Below are 23,471 nucleotides of genomic sequence, written 5' to 3'. Positions count from 1 at the left end.
GGGTATGCTAATGTTAGCTCTATTTAAAAGATGTAACATTAAAGTGATATGAAGTGTTAGCTGCCCTTATTTTCCCAGCAAGAAATGGATACGCTATAGACACACCTTCAAAGCCTCAGGATATTTCACTTTTTTGCTGACACTTTTAAGCCCCTCCTCCTGACATTTCAAGTCTGTTTCAGCCCTTGAAATGGATACCTCACTATTATTTGACACTTTTCTATTTTCTTATCTGTTTCATCAGTCGTCTTGGGCTAACAATTATGTGAATCTAAATTTAGTTAATCGCGTGTTTCACAATCATTCTGTGTCCACGAGGGTAAAAAATGGTTGAATCTCTTGTATTATTCAGAAGAGAGACTGAATAATACATCAGTCGGCTGTATAATGACCTATACATCTGACCTCAGTCGGCTAGGTATTGTTTGTTTATGAGCCAAACAGAAGTATTTTGACTCCCCCTTGGTGCTTAGGTTTTTCCAAGCTGTATGCTCTGTATGCAGTGCAGTATTTTAATGTGTTGCACTAGTGTATTTCGGTGCCGAAGGGAAAAAGAGCATCTTTCTTCTAGCAAAATATATTTCCCACAACTAACAGTACTTTGATGAGAATATTTCCTCTTTACACTTAATAATCCCACTCATAATATTAATGTGAAGCTTGTTTGGTTTGTTATTTACCATACACTACCATATCTATAATAACTGGGCGACATATTTTTTTTTGCAAATTAAATGAAAAACAAATATATATTTTCTAGAAACACTGTTATAGGCTAAAATAGCTCTGACTGAAATAACTATGAGGACCTGGGGGTATTCGAGAAAGCAGGTTATGTGACATACCCCGGTATGTTTAAAAGTAATAAGCAGATAACCTCAACTTTTGGTTCCAAAAACGGAGGTAACTTTCAGGGAATGTAAGTAGCCATAGCAACTCACTCTGGAGCAGCTCATGGTCCAGGTTTAGTTTGCTTAAGAGGTATTCACATGCATGTTATATAATTAATATAGTTACTGTATAATGATTTAACCAAATGTGTTATATACAATCTAATTCATTCTAAAGCCCTGTTATAACAAGTTAATGTTTAAATGTTAATTCAAATATGTTTATTATTTATTTTATTGTCATCTCACACATGGATCTGCATTCAATTAGCATCAAACAAACAATACAATCCTTATTCTCAGTGAATAAAGATTACTCAGTGAAGAAATGATTGCACAACCACCAAATAGGTAGATGTGCACTAAGTTATGTAAATAGCCATTAAACAAAAGAAGATGAAAGTATAATGGCACACTTTTTCTTACCGTCTGTTGGTGAATCATCGATTCTTCGTTCTGTTGAAAATGTCTTGTGTGTTAAGTGGTGGGAACATACTCTGAGTTGTCTGAACTTACTCACGGACACATTTTTGGAACCAGCATATACTGAGAAGGCAAGGTTTGGGTGAATCAACCGAGAGTTCAAGGAATATATGACAGTAAGTTATCCTTGCTTTCTGGAATACACCCCTGGATAATCCTGACAAAACCAAATGTTATCCTCTTTTTGAGATTTATTCAGTGTGTAGAATACCAGCTATTGTTACAAATTAATGGCACATTTTTAAGTAGCATGATTAAAACATTATAGCATCCAGACACCTGCTAACTTAAAGGTATTCAAAAGTTTGGGTCGGACAGCTTGGTGTTTAATGTTTTTAAAATGTATCTTACCATGGCTGTGTTTATTTAAATAAAATATTCTATTTTAATATATTTTAGAATGAGAGATTTATTCCTGTGATGTCAAAGTAATTTTTTTAGCATACTCCAGTCTTAAGTGTCACTTGATTCTTCAGGAATCATAATCATATGCTTATGTGATCCTCAAGAAACTTTTCTTATTATTAATGCTGACAACAGTTGATCAATTTAATGCATCCTTTAAATAAAAGCATTAATTTCAAATGTTTGATTTTAGTGTAATTATTTGAAGAAAAAAATGTGATAACTAATTACCTATATTTTTGTTCTGTCTGTAAAAGTAAAGCCTCTTTAAATATGTCAAACGTACAACTTATAGTGCTTCAGCGTTAATACCTTAAGTAGTTTTTTTACTGATAAACAATGAGAACGACTTATTAAATATAATGTATCTGCAGTCTCCCTCCCTCAGTCAAGAACCCCCCACCTGAGTCGCCCTCCCCTCCAACACATGAGCCTGTGCTGAGGGGCCACTGAGACTAATGGCCAGCTGCTATTTCGCAGTGACTTTCTTTTCTCACTGGTCACATCGCTGTTCTTGAGCGTGCGGAATCAAAAGTGTCTTTTCAATAAGAGTCCTCAGCTAGCCGACGCAAGCCCAAAGACAGCATGATGTGAAGTCCTGAAAACAAGACAAAGTGTGTGTGGTAAATTTGTTTGAGAGTGGTGGCGCCAATGCAAATGCAAGTGGCAGGCAATACCAAGGATCCTCGCCAGGATGGTTTGAATGGAAAATCGGTCATTGTGGGAAGGGTTTGCTGGGTCTGACCCTGGCTGCTACTAGACAAGCAAGTGTGAAATCCGTATGAAAGGTAAGCAGCTGATAACATTGCCCAACAAAGGCAATATCATCTTTCGCCTTCTCTACGTTTTCCTTTCCAGCACTCTCATCTGCCTCCACCGATTTTGTCCATCTCGTCTCGCTACGTATATTTGTGGATGTTTCTCATTGTCGGTCTGTTGTTGTTTTCTTGCGATGAATGAAATGCTCCCAAACATCAAACAGCATTGACGTAAAGAGCTGGAAAACTGCATAGCTGTTTGAAAAGGACCGCTACTCTGTGGTCTTTGTGCTTCCCTTTTCATCCTGCTTAGAATGGGCAGCATATCGGACAGCACACGGCTTTGTTTTTTTCTTCCAAAGCTTATTTCATTTTTGTAATCGTCACCCCAAGCTTCGTCACACTTTGTGATAATATCCAGTTCTATTTCTGATGTTTACTTTGCAATTAGGAGCAAATCACTCATGCCTGTGGGGTCTGTTGCCATAGTTACAATAGGGTTCCGAGGTCTATCATCTGGTCCTTGCGTCCACCAATCAGGTTGCAGAGCTGAAGCTGCAACATAAAGTAAAGATGCACATCTTTCAGCAACACAGTAGTAAGAAACAGAAAGAGATTCATGAGTATAAGAAAGTACTCTGGGGTTGGCAAGTAGGCGACTGCGCCCAGTCATGGCGGACCGCAGAAATCACAGCGGAGGAGACACCCAGCAGGAGAGGCAGGTGAGAGCATCAACCATTTTGAGACTTAACTCACATTATTGTTCTTGGAGTCGACTCCGTGAAATGTGTCAGAGATGGTGGTCAACGAGATTAGCATTAGCAGTCCAAATAAACGCTGGTCGTCCTGGAGCTCGAAGAATAATAATAGTCTGGACGGTGAGCGCTGGGCAAATGAAAGCGAGAAAAAACGTAGTTTTCAATATGATTGTTGAAGCCTCTTCAGATCAATTTTTTCCCCAAAGCGCGATCAAAGAACTCCCGCCGTGCTGTTGTTCGCTTTTCGTATATATTTTTCCGTTAATTTGCAGATGGGAGGAATCGTCGCGCAAACTTAATTTGATCGGTCCAAGTATGCATATGTCCATGTCTTTTGTGTTTTTATCTGTGTGTGTGTGTGTATGAAATTGGCCTAGATTAATCATAGCACTCTAAATCTCATTACTTGGAACATCTGAGGGAACGCTGTCTTTAAAGGGCTCTTTGGAGGGGGCTTTCAAATCTGGCCTTCATCAGATCAAAGGCCTCAGATCTGGGATGAATATTTGTCCTCAGCGGATATGTTTCGAGATAATCAAGCATGGTCAGAGGATCCATCACTGGGTGAAGCACAGCAGCAAGAGCTCCATGTTCTCGCTGATTCCCGACCGAGCCGTCCGTGAACCTGTCGATATGATGTCAAAAGAAGACCCTTCATAACAAACCGAGAGGGGGGCTGGGTGGAAAACAAGAAGATAAAGAAAGATGGAGGGGAGGACCATCGCCAACTAAAGCCAGTTGTGCTTAAAGATGGCGGCCGGGGATGCCGCAGACTGCGTAGCACGAGACCCGATCTGTTGAGACAATCAGGATAGTCTACATTGAAGAACAGCTCAAAAGTTGTTCTCGCTCACACACTGAGGTAACCGTGAAGATGGCATGTGCATCAATTGTGTACCGTTGATAATGGCGGCAGTTTCTTATTCCTCCACGTAGCGTTGTTTGTCGCTCTTTTCCCACTGTCTTTATTATTTACGTCTCGTAGGCTCTCGTCTCTCTCGGCCCTCTTGCTTTCAAAGACGCCGCTTCAATTGTTGCGACCGCTTGCTGTGCATTTCTTGCTCGTAGTATTAATGCTAGTAACAAGCTTTTAAGCTTCTCTGACTGCGCATTTGTTAGCATTCACAATCTGGATGTTTCGCCCCGTTTGTAGCTGTCATTAGCGGCACATTGTTTACCAACGAAGTAAGCTAAAGAGCCTGAATGTAGCATTTCGTGCATGTTTTCTTATGGACACATTAATCAGTAGTTCGGCGTTAGACAAACCTCAAGCAACAACCTGTTTAATCCTCTGTGGCTAATCCACTCTTGGCCTTGTTAGTCACGATTTATTCAGCTATGACAAAAGATATCAGCAGGACTCCAGAGAGCATTCTGACAGTCTTTAGATACCACCTTTCTCCCAAGACTTACGAGCGCTAAAAAGAGCAGCTTATCAATACACCAAAGACATTTTCCCTTTCTGATGTCCCAATCATTCAAATATAAATCAGCTTTTCTCGACCAGACCCTCATCGTCTTTGTTTCGTAGTGCTCCAAGCCCTACCATTTCAGGCATGTGCTTCTTTGTCTATTGTCGGTTGTATCTCGAAAATCTCAGTTTTCCCCTCATAATTCAAAGCCTTATTATTCCACGTTTTACAGAAGTGCTAAAAGAAGCCTTGAAGTAACTTATTTGAAGGAATAATTATCTTTTGTAGAAATGAGAAGAGCAGCACTCAGCTTTAACATCTAAATGGGCTATTGTCAACTGATCAGGCCCCTCAAAAGATAAGCCTATTTCAAGCACAGCCTACGAGGAGGGGTAAATTTGCACTGGCAGCTGTAACAAAAACCAACACAGAGGAATGCTGGCCAGAAATGGGGTTTCTTTCTCCTGTCAAGAGGACTTATATCATGACATCAGAATAATCATTCTTTTTTTTTTGCTCATGATGCTTCATGTTTGTTTCACTATGTTTCCAATGCAAATGATAAAGTTAATGTACACAAATCAAACATCTGTCTGATTTCTAAAAAGGGCAAATTATAGCATTATGGCATTACATTTGAGTTTCTTAATAATAAAGTGAAATTTAACATTGCTTCGAAGTCATTAAAAGTTCAGACTTGCTGATTCACAACTAAAGACTTAGATTAAAAAAAGTGGTGTAGGATTTACTAGAAATGTCTAGTAAATTTGACAAATAATAACAATGAAATGGCATTAAACATTTTAAGTTGAAAAACTAAAATAGTATTTAATTTTTTTTTTTTTAAATAGTAGCTTCAAAAAATTATTTTTCTTTACAATGTAGTAAACAGAATAGGCATGATAAATGTTTTGAGCTTTTGTATTTGATGATCAATAAATATACAGTTAGCTGGAATCAAAAATGGTTCATAGCTAAAGGAACACCTGCTGAACTCACTTCTTTTCTTCAAATCCTCATTCACCCAGCATGGCTGTCATCACCTTTTTATTGAAGGCTTGAGTCGCACATTAGTCTGTGACAGCCACTGAAATGGTTACGCCGAGGCAGCACACACAAGACCTGGTGACATGCAGCTGAGAGACCGGAATGTCTATTGTGCAGTTTATAGGCTAGTGTTGTTGCTTTACAGTCATCAGTGTCACTGTTCATTTATCGGGAGCAATGAAATCAATGCTAATGAATATTGTATTTATTTAGTTACATATTTATTAGTATAAAGAGATAATGTTTTAAAGATCTAAAAAAAACGTTTTTGAAAGTTATAAACGAATAGTTATGCAGATATCCACCATGCAACAAGCAATTGACTAAAGGTTACTTTAAAAGGTTAGTTCACCCCAAAATTAAAATCCTGCCAATTCTATCAAAATCCTATCATTTATTACACTGTAAAAAATTATTTAGAAAAAAAGTTACCTGGTTGCCTTAAAATTTTGAGTTCATTGAAATTAAAATTTTGAGTTAATACAATGAATATTTTTTGAGATTCGACAACCTTTATTAAAATATTAATAAAAGATTTTTTAAGCATATTGGGTAATTGTGTGTGTTTTATTTCTTATGATGCAGTGAAACATGCCAAATAGTGCTATTTTTATCATTTATCACATTTTTTATGTGGTTCAGATACAAAAATATTTTCAGTTTCTATTTATTAAACTAATTTAGTTTTTATTATGCAAATGTTAGCCTTAATGTTATCTATAAGATAGTGTGCTCCAAAACAATGACAAAATTCATATTTAGTAGAATATGCATTTAAAACGTATACAGTCTCTCACTTCCGCCAATATGGATCAATGATTTTTATGACATCAATCTTCACTTCAGCTTTTCATCAGATTTGCTGTCCAATCAAATGCTCTCTAGGATCTGAAGCCAGATTGCTGTATTTTAAAGGGATATGGAGGAAATAAGGAGGAGAAACGGTTAGAGACTAGAAGGAAACTGTGGCTTTACTGAGTTCAACGGCTCTGGCCCAAGTTGTGATGTGTAAACTAAATGCTTCTTGCTGTTTAAAAAAAGGGGAAGAGCTTTTTGACATGTCTCACCCTGACTCAGTGGAAATTACTTACATTTTAAACACATTGAATAATGCTGCGCGTTTCAAGGCACTTCAGTGGGCCTTTAAAGTTCATGTGATTCCAGGGGTTTAATGTCAATTTTACGAAGCGATGTGAGTGCTATGTTTGCGCAAAAAAACAACAACAAAAAAAACATAATTTACTACTTTACTCACGCTATCGCAACGACGTCTGCTCTTGCATCATCACAACACGCATGCGTCGTGATGCTCTCGTGAATGCGAGTTTGAGATAAATGTTTCGTAAATAGTGTTAAATTCTGTTTTTTAACGCAAACAAAGCACTTTCTAAAATAGAGGTTAAAGCCCTGGAGTCGCATGGATTACTTTAAAAATGTCTTTACTACCTTTCTGGGGCTTGAAAGTAATGTAGGCTAGCTGTCAATGGAGGGACAGAAATCTCACAGTCTTACGGGTTTGGAACGACATTAGGGTGAGTAATTAATGACAGAATTTAAACATTTGAGTGAATCCCTTCATATTAGTGTTATTCAAAAGATGAATGTGAGAAAAAGTCATTTGATAAGTGTAACGTCTGTGAAACTTCAGTGATGGTACAGCGGGGGTCCCTGCAGATGCCCACTCATCTGCCCATGCGCTTCATATGCCAAATCTGAGCAGATGGGGTGGTCACAAACAATAGGTTCATGGAAGAGCGCCGTGGGCTTGACTTAGCTTATCCTGCTTAGCCTGCCAGATGTGAGATGCCGCAAAGGGATGGGAGCCACCCCGTGTTTTAGTCAGAGGTGATTTAAAAATGAAAATGAATGACCTCGGGCCAAGAACATATCTTTTTCCTGCCACATTAGCTGTCATGCTTTATTTTCATATTTGATATACATACTCCCCTACCCTCCTCCTTTATTTGAACACTGCTGTAAATGTATGTCTATTGTGTGAAATAGTTGTGCTTTTGCAATCTAATCTGTGTTTATAGACAGTCAAAGGTGAGGTCTTAACTTGTGTCTTTGCCCATTTGAAAAAAAACAAAAACAATTCCTAACATTTTGCAGTGTTATTGGAAAAGTTTCCTTAGTCATATGTTTGCTGTTAAAATTTGCACAAACATGTCTTTAGCATTGTGCAACACTTAGAATAGAATAAGGAGAATACATATATATATATATATATATATATATATATATATATATATATATATATATATATATATATATATATATATATAAATGTTATATATTATTTAATATTTACTCTCTTATCTATATCACATTTAGCCCTCAGTGCACATGATTTTTTTTTTACTGTTTTACTGTAACTGTTCCTAAATATTTTAGTGATATTGTTAATTGCAATATATTTGGTCAAAGTTTTAGTTTTCAGTCATTTTAGTGCCCCCAACTGTGATTCATCAGATAATAATAAGTCACGTTGATGTAACAAACACATTAACGTGTGTGATGTCATTGGCAATGCTAAACAAATCATAGGTAATTCGTTTTATGGGCCTGCTATCACACCGAATGTCACGTACCACAAAGTTTCAGGACGTCCTTGAAGCTGAAAATGACTCCCCTTTGATATAGATAAGCCAAAGTGACACACAAACCCATTAGTCAGACATGAAAATATATGAAATGTAGGATTACCAGTGTTCAGCTGAAAGCAAATCTAACTACTTTTTTTTATATAGTTTCCTCATCTCATAATCTTAACAATACGCCAACAGGTTTTTGCAAACTAAAGGAATAATGCAATAATAATGCAAAAATGCAATGTCATGCTGTATAATAATGTATAATGCAAGGGCTCTAAAATATTTTCAATGGCATAGCAATGGGGCAGATTTTCTTTAGCTTTATTTTGCTAATTTATTCAGAAATGGTTTAGACTTTTGTCAATTAACTTTAACAAAGCCAAACTGCAGTAATACATTGATACTATACTGACATTATACATACTTTAAATACAAGTTACGGTAATACATGTTTGAAATATATTTCCAAATTAAGGAAAATGCATATTTGTATCACACATATATTTTAGAAATTTAAAATTAGAAATGTATATTTTAGCCGTTTAAAACCTACGCCACTTTGTTATGGCAGTTATGGCAAATATATGCATGGTAATCATTAGCCAAGCCCATGTGTAAATTCCGGTAATTTTACAGCGTCCTTGTTATATATGTTACATGTACTTACTATAGTAATTGTAAGCATAATGACATGCCTATAGTAATAACAATGAATTACATTTACATTTATGCATTTGGCAGATGCTTTTATCCAAAGCGACTTACATTGCATTCAAAGTACACAGTTTACATTATTATCAGTTATTACTTTCCCTGGGGATCGAACCCATGACCTTGGCGTTGCTAGCGCCACGCTCTACTGGTTGAGCTACAGGAAATTAAGCATAATGACATGCATCTAACCCTAAACCAAATCCGGTAACACTTTATTTTACAGAGTCCTTGTTACATGCACTTACTATAGTAATAACAGTAAATTATGCATAATTATATGCAACTAAATCTCTATGTACTACTAGTATACTACTATGTATTACTCAGTATTTAAATATGTAATTACGCTGTATCAATGACACCTTAAAATAAAGTGTATCCCCGAATCCTAACCATGCACATTGTTAATTAATATTACTCAGTACATAAATGTATGATTTGTAAAAACACCTTAAAAAAAGTTTACAATTACATAAGACTTACAAATACTAAAGGAAGACATTTTTACTTCAAATTTAATTTACTTAAGTTATCAAGTAAAAAAAATCTGTCTCCCTGTGTGATTATAAGGAAGTGAATTGAATTGCTTGTGCAAATACCTGATAAGGTTACGAAGAGTGCATTGTGAATTGAGTTATAACAGTCGCTGATTTGTCTCTATTTTGAACATGCCTGCATCAACATACAAAAAATTATAATAATAATAATAATTCAAAATGCATGTGCTTCATTCTGTCCTTGCAGTCATAAGTGTTTCCTGTGTGTGTGTTTACTTGACTTTACTTCGAAAGATAATGGGACAATCTGTCTTTTGCACTGGGGAGAGGAGAACTGGAAAACATGAGCAAGCGTAGAGTAATTGCCATTGTTTTCTTTGTCTTGTGCAACCTACCAGCAATCACACCAGCTGCTTTGTAGAGGAGCAGGTACTTAAGCTGAACGTGCACCTGTCATGTCATTTGTCTAAGAGTTCCAAGGCCACTCAACAGGTAGCAGAATGGCAGCTACAGCTGCCAGTCACGACCTCCATCAAAACTCATGCAGGAAGCTCGGCGAACACAGCTGTCAAATGATTCTAATAGTTTCCTCTGGGACCGTGACTTTCACTATATGTAGAAGAACGACCATAGAACAATCTGACATTCACCCCCATGTGACTCTGACCTCTGGTTACAGTTTCCCAAATGACTTTATGTGGCAAGGATTCCTGCTCGCCTCCTACTTTAACGCCCTTTGTGAAAGTTCCAAAGGCAAGAATAATCTGGCTTTGAGCAATTACTAAATACTCCCCTAATCTGTACGATCTCTCCAAACCGTTTCCAAACACCTCTATTTCATGCTATTTACCTCTTGATTGTTTCCAAGTGGTTGCTCAGAGGTTGTGCACGGAGCTGGTATGCGCTCATGGCCATGTGTTGGCTCGTGGTGGGGGGCCCAGTAATCAAAGCCAGGCCTCAGGAAGGGCAAGGATAGATCTGAGTTTGCAGCTGCTGATGCCATCTGATTTGAGCACTGGCCCAGTATTCACTAGCCCATACATAAAGGGAAATATGTCCTTTGACTGGAACACATTATTTGAAAAATATACATACACACTTACAAAAACAAATGACTATTTATACACTGGTGGCCAAACGTGGCCAAACGTTTGGAATATGTTTTTAAAATACAAACAAATGTTGTAAAAAATACAGTAAAAACAGTAATATTGTGACATATCATTATAATATAAAATAGCAGGTTTCTATTTGAATATGTTTTTTTATGTAATTTATTTGTGTGATGTCAAAGCTGAATTTTCAGCATCATTACTCCAGTTTTCAGTGTCACATGATCCTTCAGAAATCATTCTGATATGATGATTTGATGTTCATGAAACATTTATGATTATTAGCAATGATGAAAACATATTTGGGGCTTAATGTTCAGCAGAACAGTATTTATTTGATAAAGAACTCTTTTAGCTAAATATGTCAATACAAGTATTAATTTATATATTTTTCTATTATTTTTTTTCTTACGTAAACTCAATCTTTGGGTAGTGTATCAGTGTTTCCAAAAAAATATTAAGCAGAGCTGTTTTCAGCGTTAATATTCTTAAGCAATGTTTCAAATTATCATATTAGAATGCTTTCTGGAGGATCATGTGACACTAAAGACTGGTGCAATGATGCTGAAAAATTCAGCTATAAATTACATTTTTAAGTTATTTGAAATTGTAATAATATTTCACAAAATTATTATTATTATTATTTTTATTTTTATTTTTTTTAGTGTGGTGAGCATTATGCTTCTTGACTATGTTTGGAGCTAGGTTGCTTTAAAAAAGAATAATTTTAAAGATACGTTGTTGAACATTTCTAATGATATTAAATATTTTCCATACCTGTGTTTCAGATTCGAATGGACACAGTCAATAACCTGGAATGGACCATTTGTTTGTGGACAATCACCTTGGATTCTCTGAAACAGAGGAGGATGCAGTTTTTACTGGAACTTGAAATAGTCAATGGTATTGAAATGGAATCTTCTTTCAATGGAGGGAGAGTTGGGGGATGCCAGAAAACGCAAGACAGAAATATACGGTTTCCTCAGGTAATGAATTATCTTTTTTATTCATATTAACTGAAGTATGGGAATGTGTACATATGACTTGATCTATACAGAATACTTTTCAACAAACCAAAAAGAGCCTTGCTAATTATTAAATTTATATTTGAAATACATACACACATTCATGGTTAGGCTCAGTAAGGTTTATTTTTTATTTTTTTATGTAGCAAGATTAAAATTAGAGTAAGATTTAAAAGATTAAAAAAAATGTTCTTTTGAATTTTATACATTTTTACATTAACATAACATTTAATTTATACATTAACATTGATCATAATAATAAATGTTCTTGAGCATCAAATCATCATATTAGAATGATTTCTGAAGGATCATGTGACACTGAAGACTGGAGTAATGATGCTGAAATGTTGCTGATTCAGCTTTTCATCACAGGAATAAATGACATTTTAATATATATGAACATAGAAAATATTTATTTTAAATTGTATTCATATTTCACTATATTATCATTTGTTACTGTATTTCTGATTAAATATATATGCAGTATTGGTCAGCATAATTAAAAATCTTACCAAAATCAAACTTTTTAACAGTACTATAAATTGTAACACATTGTTTGATCAATAAGTTATATCAACATGCATTGCTTTAACGTATCAAAATAAGTTAAGCAACTTTTTTATTATTATGTTTTAATATAAATTCAGCTTTGGTAATCATAAGATACTTCAATCTTAATGATAGTTATTACACAATAAGGTATAGTTATATAATATTCAACAAATTTTAACAAAGTCAGTTTAATGCAATTTAAGTTGACTTGACTTTAACATGCAAGTTGAATGTACTTAAAACTGTAAGGCAGCGACTTTTCTTTCTTTTCTTTTCTTTCTTTCTTTTTTTTTTTTTTTTTTACAGTGTACTGTATGTAAACAAACTGAAAATAAAATGAAGGGAACATGCACGGTCAGCTTTTTGGAGACCTTTAATGTTCTTTTGTGAACATTAAGGTGTGTCAGATGAATGCCTAACTACACCCAGTCTTGATTTCCCATGAGCAATTTGTAATATGTCATTAAATTCATGGTTCCACACAAACTGCTCTTTCATTTTCAGATGAGCTAATCAAATAAAGTCATAAAAAGGAGGAACGGGACTTCACATTCCAAAGGCCTTTGATCTTTTTGCAATGAATCCATGAGATTACATGCCTGATTATATCCAGGTGTTGAGTCATAACTTCAGAGGTTCAGAGCATACAAAGTAATATTCGTCTTTAAGGCCTGCTAATTTTTTTTCAAAGTCATAAGACACAAATTCCTTCACTGAACTAACTCATACATCCCTTCTTACCTTATTCATATAATTTTCAGAGGCTTCTGACTCTACCGCATGAAGTGTCCAGTCTGATGGCGTATTTCTTGCTCTATAGTCTTATAGGCTAAAAATGGGAGCGTGAAGATTTTTATTTCCATTTATTTCTCTGTATGGTTTAAGACTTTGAAAACATGCATACAAAGTGTTATGAAGATACATACTTTCTGCTGCATAACTTTTCATGACTGAAAGAAAAGCGACGTGTTTAAATCTCCTGCATTCTTTCTTTCCCCTACACTGCTTTCATCTTCTGTCAGATGGAGAGATATAATCCGAAATGTACTTTGATTTTAATCTCTTTTCACATTGAAAGAGTAGTGGAGGATTTTTCCTTCTCTAGTTTCTCATGTTTTTGAGTGCTAAAGCTTAGACCGGGGTTTGTTTTTAAGTATGTTTTGTCACGTTTAATTCAATTTTTTAAAAAGAAGATGAAGCTTAATTTATTCCACAGCAATATATATTGCATGCGAACAGTACAAGGAAGTAGTGTTATTCACACCCGGCAAACATCTGAAAAACAAATTGATTAAGGCACCATGATGGCTGAAAAGAATTAAAACAGATAGCATGCTGTCACGGAAGAGCCATGAAATGTGTGTCAACTACACTGCAGATGAAAAATTGAGATAATTTATTCAAGGTTATAGTCCACTATGACTGTACATCTTCTGTACATACCTCTTCTGATAAAGCCTATTAATATAAAATGAATAGATAATAGAGTTGGACTCATTTAGTGGGGTCTTGGGCTTTATACTGACGAGTCAGTCTGACTGTGTGAAATTTGTTGCCTTGTCACACTAGAGCTGTTTGATTATATTTGGTTGTCCAAAAATGGCTGTGTACCTGTTTTCTGTCTCATAATATACACACATGTGTGCATTCTTGTAATTCAGTCTAAATAAGTTTTTGCATGTTGTTGGTGGTTCACACTGTTGGTGGTTCTGCCACGACCTCTCTCTCTCTCTACAGTGGCTGTGTGTTAGATGGAGGCATTTTGCGGCGTGGCAGCTGTGACAGTAGTGTTTGTGCTCGGTGCTTGGTATCCTGCTGTTTATCCTTGGTCTGTATGGGAACCGCAGGTCATTGCATATGTTTCATCACTATAGCAGGAAATAGCTGCTTGTTTGGATATAGTGAGTGGATTGCTTACGTCGATCACTATAGACTATGCTGTTGACTCATGCTCCAGCCTAATAGTGTGTATGTATAGATATTTATTCTAAGTAAAATCCATAAAAAAGTAGGACCTAATAGTCAGGGTAGATGCCATTTTGAATGCAGATGAGGCTGTGAGGGACAGACTTACAATCTTACACAACTGTTTTATGTAGTTTTTGTCTACTGAAAGTTTTTTTTTTGGGGGGGGGGCTGTTGGGGGTCCATCTGTATTTGTATTTACATGTACATATAAGTATGTACATCTGTCCCTCACAGCCTCAATTTCAGTGCTGTCAAAATAAAAAGGGTATATAGCTTTATGGTGTACGAGTCTAAATTTAAAGGAATTTTCCATCCTGTTCAATATGTGTATTTTGAATTATGCATTGCATTGCAAAAAACATTTTTTTGCCTACCGTCCACGTTTTTCACACACACACACACACAGAAAAGTTTTTTAAATATTATTCGATATGCTTGTTCTGTTTAGATCAGAAATGACTGTACGTGAAAAGTAAACAATTTGGTAGCACTAGTAAATGGTCAAACGTTTGACACGGTTGGTCATGTGATGTCAACATGGCGGCGTCCATGAGGGGGCGACTGCTCATTGTAGAGTAAACAGCTTTTTCTAGAAGACTGCTAGGTTATCTCACCGTGTATATCGTTGTAGCCTACTTTTATTTATCAAAGTGCTGTTCACCTCTAAACCGTTTAATTAGCAAACATTCCTGGGAGCACATTTAAAGTGTAATGGAAGTGCATTGAGTGCGCTCTTCACACTCCAGGGTTTCCTCGCCTTGTTTTTTTCTTCTCTTCTCCAGGCGGCAGTGTGATTTCTGGCCGTGCGCGGCGCTCACATCTCCTGCTCCTCTCTCACTCACTCGCTCTCTCACTCGCACACGGGCACAGGAGTGTGAGAGACAGCCATGGAGAGGTGGAGAAGCGACTGTTTTCTTTGTTATTTTTAAACTCCGAGCTCCGCATCGATGACACGATTCATATCTCGCCGCATACAACGCTATTCCCGATGCGCTCGAAAACGGAAAGTAGGTTCTCACAGGTACAGTACGGCGCACTTTTTTCCTCCTCTTGGCTTGGGTGTAATGGGGGTTTGCGGTAGCGGAGGGAGAGAGAGAGATAGAGAGAGAGATGAAATGCACCGTCGCCTTTTCTCTGCTCGCGTTCGAATCCTCTGCGAGGTCGAGCGTGCGCTTATTAAGCTCTCGCGTTCGGTTTATCGGCGCGCGTTGAAGTGCGAAAATCAGTGTTGCAAAGTTGCACACTAGTCCCTGGGCTGCGGAAGGGCCTGGCTATGTGTGTGTATGGAGTTTGTTTCTTACTTTCCCCTCCCCCATCCGCTCCTGCTGCTGCTGAGGCCGAGACATGAATGCGATGAATGTGGGGCTCACTTCAAAGCAGATCGCGAGGGCAGCGAAACGGGTGTTGTAATGTCGTCAGCGAAGGAAAAACGCGGCGCGAGTGAACGCGATCCCTTTTTAGATAGCCGTTTTCCCCCCGTGCATAAGTGGGATGATCGGATACATTGGCGTTTGTAGTGGTTAAAGATGGCTAGCGTGTGACAACGTGTTCTCACACTAGTTGAGTCAGAACCGTTAAGTGGATCAGCAGAACAAGCTCACTAGAAATGTCGGCTCGTGCACTCAAAGATGGTGAAAGTGTTTTTCACCGTCTATGCACACTTGTTCGGGAAGGTCTCGCGCCGCACGTACTTCCTCTCCTCGCGCGTTACGTTCTTTGATGCGGTTGATGTTCTCTGTATATATGTTTTTAAGTTAACGTTATCGCAGCTTGTGTTGTTTTGCAGCTAACGTTAGTTAGTAGCCTCCTTCAGTACACACGTAGTGTTTAGTGGGGGCATTGTTTCCAAATAACAGCATTTGTGCGTAAAATGTTTCTAAATTCGAGTCTTGTGCTGGATTAGCCTGCTAGCTCATCGCCATTGAAGTTCGCGCTGTTAAAGTTATTGACTAGGAAAGCTCAAGGTTTCTTTCCTCCTCAGCTGACTTCTCCAAGAACATCAGACGGAATCTAGTTGGCAGGCAGTCACAGGGTTTTAAGGTCGGAACTTGAAAGTGTTGGATTTATGGTTGGTGTCGTAAAGCGTGTCACAGGTGAGTTCAGGAGTGTTTGTGCCATGATGGCTGCCCCTTTGCTTCAAGATAGATGCCCGAGGCCACTGCAAGTTTGATGGGGGGTGTAGAACACTGCAGTGTTTAATTAAACTTAGATGGTACAGGTTTTAAATGACCCAAAAGGTGTACTGTGTGTGTGAGAGCCATTATTACAGTGTATCTCTAACAGTCTTGTACGGTAACGATTTATTTTAGTGTCCTTGTTACATGCACTACTGTAGTAATAACACTAAATATGCGTTATTACATTGAATCAACTCTATAGTAATTATTATTACCAGTAGTTATCTGATTGTTTACACTGTAACAAGGACACCTTAAAATATAGTGTGACCCATTTTACTTTCCCAATCTTTTTAACGCTTTATGCAATGCACCAAATTTATGTATTTATTGTTGGGGTTGCTTTTTATTGACAATTATGTCATAAGGTACTTGATACATCTTCAACAGTAGGTCATAGTGTTATACAACTTTACATTTTCACATAAAATCCAGTATACCGAGAACACTATGATAGGAGTCCATTGTCCATTTGAGTTATTGATGGCACTTTGGTCTCCTTAATGTTCTCTTTCTATTACAGATATTTGATTGATGGACCCTTTTCACAAATTGATGATGTGTTTTGTTTGTTAGTGTGTGCGCGTGTATATCTATATTACATACAAGTATATGTGTGTGTGTATATATATATATATATATATATATATATATATATATATATATATATATATATATATATACTCTATTTTAATCAATTTACAAACAACTAATTAACACTGCTGTATGGTTTTCCTAATGACTGCTGTTTTCGACCTCTCTAATTTTTTACTCCTTTGGAAAGTTGTGAAAAATGCTATTGTGGAGGGTTTTTTTTTTTTTTGAGCAAATAGTAAAACGAAAAATATATTTAATGTAGTCTCTCATCGCTATAGAAGTTTACCCAACTATGATGGAAATGTGAAAAGGGTCTGTTGTTGATATGAAATACCCAAATTCAGGTTGAAGTCACATCAATTATTTGATTCTTGAAACAACAAGCACAATTTTACACAGGGTTTTACACTGTGCTCTGCATCAAGCGGTATTATTACTTTTCTGAACTGACCATGTCATGCCTCATTTGAATAATTTTTCCATGCCTCTCTCTCTCTCTTTACTTCTCTTATAGGAGGAATTCTTTTGCAGTGGCATTAATAGAAGTCTGGATATAAACTTTCTGCCTTTTGGGCTGTACTGGGACAGGGTGCAGGGACACTGTGAGCATGAGTGTAAACCAGCAGGCGTGTTATCTGGCAGACCCGGGCGGCAGCTTCACTGAGGATGCCCCCAGACCCCCAGTCCCCGGGGAGGAGGGCGATCTGGTGTCCAGCGATGGACGGCAGTACAGCCACAGTTTTTATTCCTCCAAGAGCGAGAGCCTCAAGAACGAGGCCTCCATAGCTACACCCAGAAGACCCGACCTGGATCTGGGCTACGAGCCAGAGGGTAGCGCTTCCCCGACGCCACCCTACCTGAAGTGGGCCGAGTCCTTGCACTCGCTTTTGGACGATCAAGACGGCATCCACTTGTTTAGGACTTTCCTCAAACAGGAGGACTGCGCCGACATGCTGGACTTCTGGTTCGCCTGCAGCGGCTTTCGCAAGCAGGAGAACAGCGAAGGCAATGAGAAAATGCTGAAACTGGCGAAAGCTATTTACAAAAAGTACATCCTGGATAATAACGGGATCGTGTCGAGGCAGATCAAACCAGCCACCAAGAGCTTCATCAAAGACTGCGTGATGAAGCTTCACATCGATCCCGCCATGTTCGACCAGGCTCAAACCGAAATTCAAACTATGATGGAGGAAAACACCTACCCTTTGTTTTTGAAGTCCGACATATACTTGGAATACACTAGGACGGGTGGAGAGAGTCCCAAACTGTTCAGTGACCAGAGCTCAATGACAGGGAATGGCAAAATCCTGCCGGGCTACTTGCCAACTGTTAAAGAGGACGAGGAATGGAGGTGCGACCAGGAACAGGAGCAGAACCCTGAAAATGACCCCACTCCCAGCAACAGGCTGACCCAGCAGCTGCTTCTGGAAACCGTGCCTCAGCGGGTGGCTAGCAGTAAAAGATATCAGGACAACCGTGAGTACAGGTAAATCCCTGCAGCTTTGAAAAGCCTGTCTCTCTTCTTCCATCCCCCTTCCCCCTCGCGGTGCAATCGCAGTCAGAAGAAAAAGATAAAAAGGGAATCGGAGTTAAGCACAGCCTTCCACAGGAGATGAGAGGAATGCAGTATAGGCAGAAACCTCTAAGTAGCTGCGACTGAGGTAGCAAGACAGATACTGGGTCGCAGCGTTGTCTTTGCCTACTGCGAGTTGGTGCAAGTGGGTGCTCTTTGTGTTCTCCATGCAGGTGTCTCTTGAATGGCAGGCTTTGCAGCAGAATAAAGGTTTCTTCAGGAGAACCACAACATGGATTCTCTTTAGAATGTGCACAAAGGAAGTAGCTGCATTGAATATTTTGCAAGAAAGAAAGAATGTGCGCACGCTAAAGTTGAGGTATAGATTTAAGAGATCCATTCAGGGACGATTTGTGTATCTGATCTAATGCATTTTGAAGTCCATAGCTGTGTATGGATTTGTTTTGTTTCTGAATGTTTAGATCTCTATCTCTCATACCACCCATAGTCTGCACGGCGAGCGTATTGGAATGTATGCTTCAGGTATTGTGCTTTGTAATGATTTTTTTTTTTTTTCGTGCTCAGACATTCCCGAGGCATTCCTCACCATCAGTTGTGATGGCCCATTGTGCTCTTTTATCTTTCTCGTTCATATCGTGCATTGCACAACATCGTTTAATCTGGAGGACGTGGTTTTTTTAAGCCGTGCTGTGAAATTTACAGCAAATCACTTGATGCATCAGAGCCTCGAGTCCCTCCATATGAGCAAAATGGGATTTAGAGATGTGACTGCTAAATACTTTAATCCTTGTCCTGCTGGAATAGAAAGCGATGCATGTGGGCCTTTGAACAGCCTCTGCTGAAGATTACAAAGCTTTCCGCCCTAGATTTAAAAGCAAATATCGACAGGTGCTTTCACAATGAGATATCAAAGCAACAAGGCACTCCAGGTATGGGGTGTTTTTAGGCTTTTACCGTGGTAAAAACGCTTTGCTGCTTTTTATGTTTACATGCACTGTTATAGTCGAACTACAGCAGGTTTTTGTGCTTTCGGACTACAGGCTTTATCTGTCCAGCTATACATGATGTGTTGCATAATCGAATATTTGATGGATTGTATACATGTTGCCACATGACCTCTATCTGTCAGAGCATGCATGCAATGCCAAGTGCCATGCTGGACAAAGCTGAGGTTGCATGACCAAACCGGAACCGCTGGGCTCATTGCATCCGCTTGTCAGAGAAAGTGTTAATAGTATGAAATTACGGTGATGTATATGGACTTATAAAGGAATCAGCTAACCTTCCTTATTTACTTGGTTTTATTCTATTTAAATACCTAAATGTTAGTGTGAAGAAAAAAGAAAGGAAAAAACTAGATCATCTGCAAATGCGAGCGACAGCAGTTATGTGATTCGGCTCAGATAATCCAACTTAAAGGGATAGGTCACTCAAATATAAAAAAAAACATCTGTCATTTGTTCACCCTAATGTCATTCCAAACCTGTATGTATTTGCTCTCTGGAACTAAAAAGAAGAGATTTTGAGATGTTTTTTTTTTCTTTAAAAAATGTTTAAAGAAGGGATGTTAGAAGAAATGTTTGGTTAGTATTCTTCTGAATATAATTTGTTTTGTTCTGCAGAAGGAAATCTTATAGGTTTGTCACAGCATGAGGGTAAATGATGACAGAATTTTCATTTTTGGGCGAACTATCCCTTTAAAAAATTGGTGCGCTTTCAGCCAGACTGCTGCAGTGCATTAAAAAGACATTATTATTTTAGTCCAACTGTTTTCTCAACCTTTTTGACTTCAATGCTCCCATTTTCCACAACAATATTCAAAGGCCCTGTGATTGATGATTTTAACTCTGAATTTCTACTTGATGATACATTTTTGTAGCTTTGCAAAACTAGAAAAATGTGTAACTAGTTATAAAAATGCCCATGGATGACTTGTACAAGTCCAGATATCACACATTTAAATACTCATATATTTTTTTTTCCCAAGACAATGAGATCTTTGGTTCATCAAAGTAACAACTTGAGGTGAATTATAAGAAAATATAGATTTTTGGGTTTTGCTTATGTTAATGCTCGTTTTGTCGTATTTTAAATATTTTGGAAGACCTGGGCACCTGGTTGAGAGCCACTGATGTAAATGCATTTAGTGTAATAAATGCACAGCTTTGAGCAGCTTATAGCTTTTATAAAGCGGAGATGCAGTAAAACAGCAAAATGATTCAAGACTCCAACTTATCAATGGGTAAGATTAATAATATCAATCAGAATAAATAGATTGACCGTTTGCATTAATTTCAACGTCGCCTTTGTATGCACCTTTTCTGATCAGGAACTGAGCATGAACTATCTTTATTTATTTTTTATGTGAATTTTTTTGAATTTGTACATGTTTTTCCCCCTCTCGCAGCTAAAGCTTAAATTCTAAGCAGGCATGGAGGAGCAGCAGGAGGATTTACACAGCCTGATTTAGCCTCTGTAAAATGCTCAAGCATACATTGTGCTCTGTTGCTCTGATGTGCTCAACTGCACTGTGTTCACTGCTGGCACTCCTCCCGCAAAGAGATTGAAAATTGCGGAAATCTACCCCTAGAAGTTGACCCAGTTTTCTCTCAACTGTCTGAGACAAACCTTGACATCTGTTGATGGTGCAGTAACCCTGTTCTGTCCAAAACCTCAGAGCTTTAGATGTTCAGGTGAGGTATAAAGATGAGAAAGATCCCCAGGAGTGTTCTGAAAGGAAATGCGCACCTCTTTGAGATTTTGCAGCATCTTCTTCCTTTCCCCCTTTTGACTCGCATCTTCTCCCGACAGTTTATGTTTAGCATTCGGAGGGCTTTGTGTAGCATTTTAATTTTTGGATGTTGTTAAAGGGTACCTTTTAAAAAAAAACAAGGTTTAGCATGACAAAATGAAAGGCTCTGACAGATTGATATTGTTAAACCGCAAAAACTCCCTCTACCCAGCTCAACGTATGTTCCATTGCCTCTGGACCTGATGTGTTTTTAATTAGCGGGAACAATGTATTTGTGAGGCTGTGTTCAAATTATTTTTTCATTAGGCCTACATGAAGTATTTGGCTGGAATTACAGAAAGACATCAGGTTTATTTTTTAAATAGCCTTTTAGGTAAATGCTTTAGGGTTTCATGCATGTAAATTTTGCAAGAGTCATATGTCTTTTATTTGCTGGCACAAACTAGAAAGTGAGGGAATTCAGAAGTTTCTTTGGTAATTAGTTTTACATTTGTCTGTAATGTGCATTAAGAAATTAGAAATAATTCTTTGGCTATACCAAGATCAGTGGAAAAATCTAAATCTTTGTCTCGAGAAATTTGATCCAGCAGGACAACTTTTTTTTTCTTTTCACTTCTGTTTTTGATCCCTTACACTGATGAAGGAATAAATAATTTACTTGTATTAAAATATTAGTTCTCTTCAAAATTTAATTTTTCTGATATTTTACTCACCCCCATCTCATCCCAGGTGTTCATGTCTTTCTTTCTTCAGTCAAAAAGAAATTAAGTCTTTTAAGAAAAACATTCCAGGATTTTTCTCCTCACCATTGACTTCCATGACAACCAAAATGTTGAAGGTCCAAATTAATACAGTTTCGAAGGGCTTCAAAGGCTCTGCGCGATCCCAGACGAGGAATAGGGTGTATCTACAGAACCATCTGTCATTAAAAAAAGCAACAACATGCTTTTTTAATCTAAATTGCTCATCTTGTGCTGCTCTGCGCTCGCCAGTGATTGTGCAATCACACTGGAATGTAATTGACTAATACAAATGAATACTTTTTTTTTTTTTTTACTAAAGGATGTTTGTAGGTTGCGTTGCTTAGTTAGGGCTGCACAAATAATCAAATTTCTAATCGCGTTTACAATTATGGATGCTACGATTATGTAATCGTTAAAAGGCATGATAAAAATAAAAAACATTCTGCGTGCTTAGATAGCATGTTACCCTGTGACAGCAGTACGCTGACTGGTCGAGTGCACGCTAAATAGCACAGAAGCTATGCACACAGCCTATGTTGTTTCGTTTAGCTTCTAAACGCAAATGAAGATGTTTGTTATAAAACTTGCGATTTCTGTCCCTCCCATTTAAATTCATTCCCAGCGCCGCAGGCCTCATAAAGTATTAAGATTAGGGCATCAAGACGTCCAGCCGCGACTTATCGACGCTGCCCCGCCAATTTTAGTAATAAAATAGTATCGCCACTGGATAACTACATTAAATTTTTCAGCAATGATGGGGTTACATTGCTATTTTAAGTAATAAACACACATCTTCGTTGTTAAGACAGATGCTGAGCAGTCACGCTCATGTATGAATCGCTCACTCGCTCTCTCGATAATTAATTAAAATAAAAGCTATAATCCATTAATTCAAATAAAAATAATCTTATGCACTACCTTATCTTGGTGTCTGATTCAAAGCAAACAGAATGCTGGATCTAATGAGCCGTGTCTGACGAAAATAATGAACCATCAATGGGTGCGTTTACATGCACATTCTTAAGCCGATTATGCCTAATAAGCCGACAATGAACATGGTCATAAAGTAAACGCGGTAACCCGTTTTCTTTTATCGGAGTTAGGTCATAAATGGCATAAGCATTAACCGCTCATACCACGATTTTGTGTGCCATGTAAACTCATTTACCTGCTTTCTATCGGCTTATTGAAGTGCGCATGTGTGATAGGTGACAAAAACGCAAACTTAGAGCAGATTTAAATGCATCCAGACAGAGCGAGCTAGCGTTTTGCATGAAGTAAGGACATATCACAAACGCAGAAGTTTCTTACAGAAGTTGTATGCAAGTTACTAAAGTTAGTCTTTTTTCACAACGCTTTAAAGGGGGGGTGAAACACTCAGTTTCAGTCAATCTCATGTCAATCTTGAGTACCTATAGAGTAGTACTGCATCCTTCATATCTCCGAAAAGTCT

The 23,471-nt window shown here is 37.7% G+C and overlaps 1 protein-coding gene across 9 annotated transcripts in view; it reads left to right on the top strand.

Moving 5' to 3' along the window:
* The first annotated feature begins 2,229 nt into the window (after positions 1-2,229).
* The window catches only part of axin1 (axin 1), a 64,425-nt gene continuing 43,183 nt past the window's right edge, over positions 2,230-23,471 (top strand). The window contains exons 1-3 of one of the 9 annotated variants that reach the window (XM_067420431.1): positions 2,230-2,566; positions 11,459-11,656; positions 17,504-18,475. In XM_067420431.1, coding sequence (XP_067276532.1) covers positions 17,598-18,475 — 878 coding nt within the window. In that variant the 5' untranslated portion in view covers positions 2,230-2,566; positions 11,459-11,656; positions 17,504-17,597. Of the gene's footprint in view, positions 2,567-3,081; positions 3,259-4,009; positions 4,157-11,458; positions 11,657-14,814; positions 15,237-16,025; positions 16,309-17,503; positions 18,476-23,471 lie in introns of those variants that run through there. The other 8 variants (XM_067420413.1, XM_067420404.1, XM_067420421.1 and 5 more) reach the window with 8 other exon arrangements.

Source organism: Pseudorasbora parva, chromosome 2, assembly GCF_024679245.1.
Source record: "Pseudorasbora parva isolate DD20220531a chromosome 2, ASM2467924v1, whole genome shotgun sequence".
In the NCBI taxonomy this organism is placed as follows: Eukaryota; Metazoa; Chordata; class Actinopteri; order Cypriniformes; family Gobionidae; genus Pseudorasbora; species Pseudorasbora parva.
This window is presented reverse-complemented; position numbering and strand designations above follow the sequence as displayed.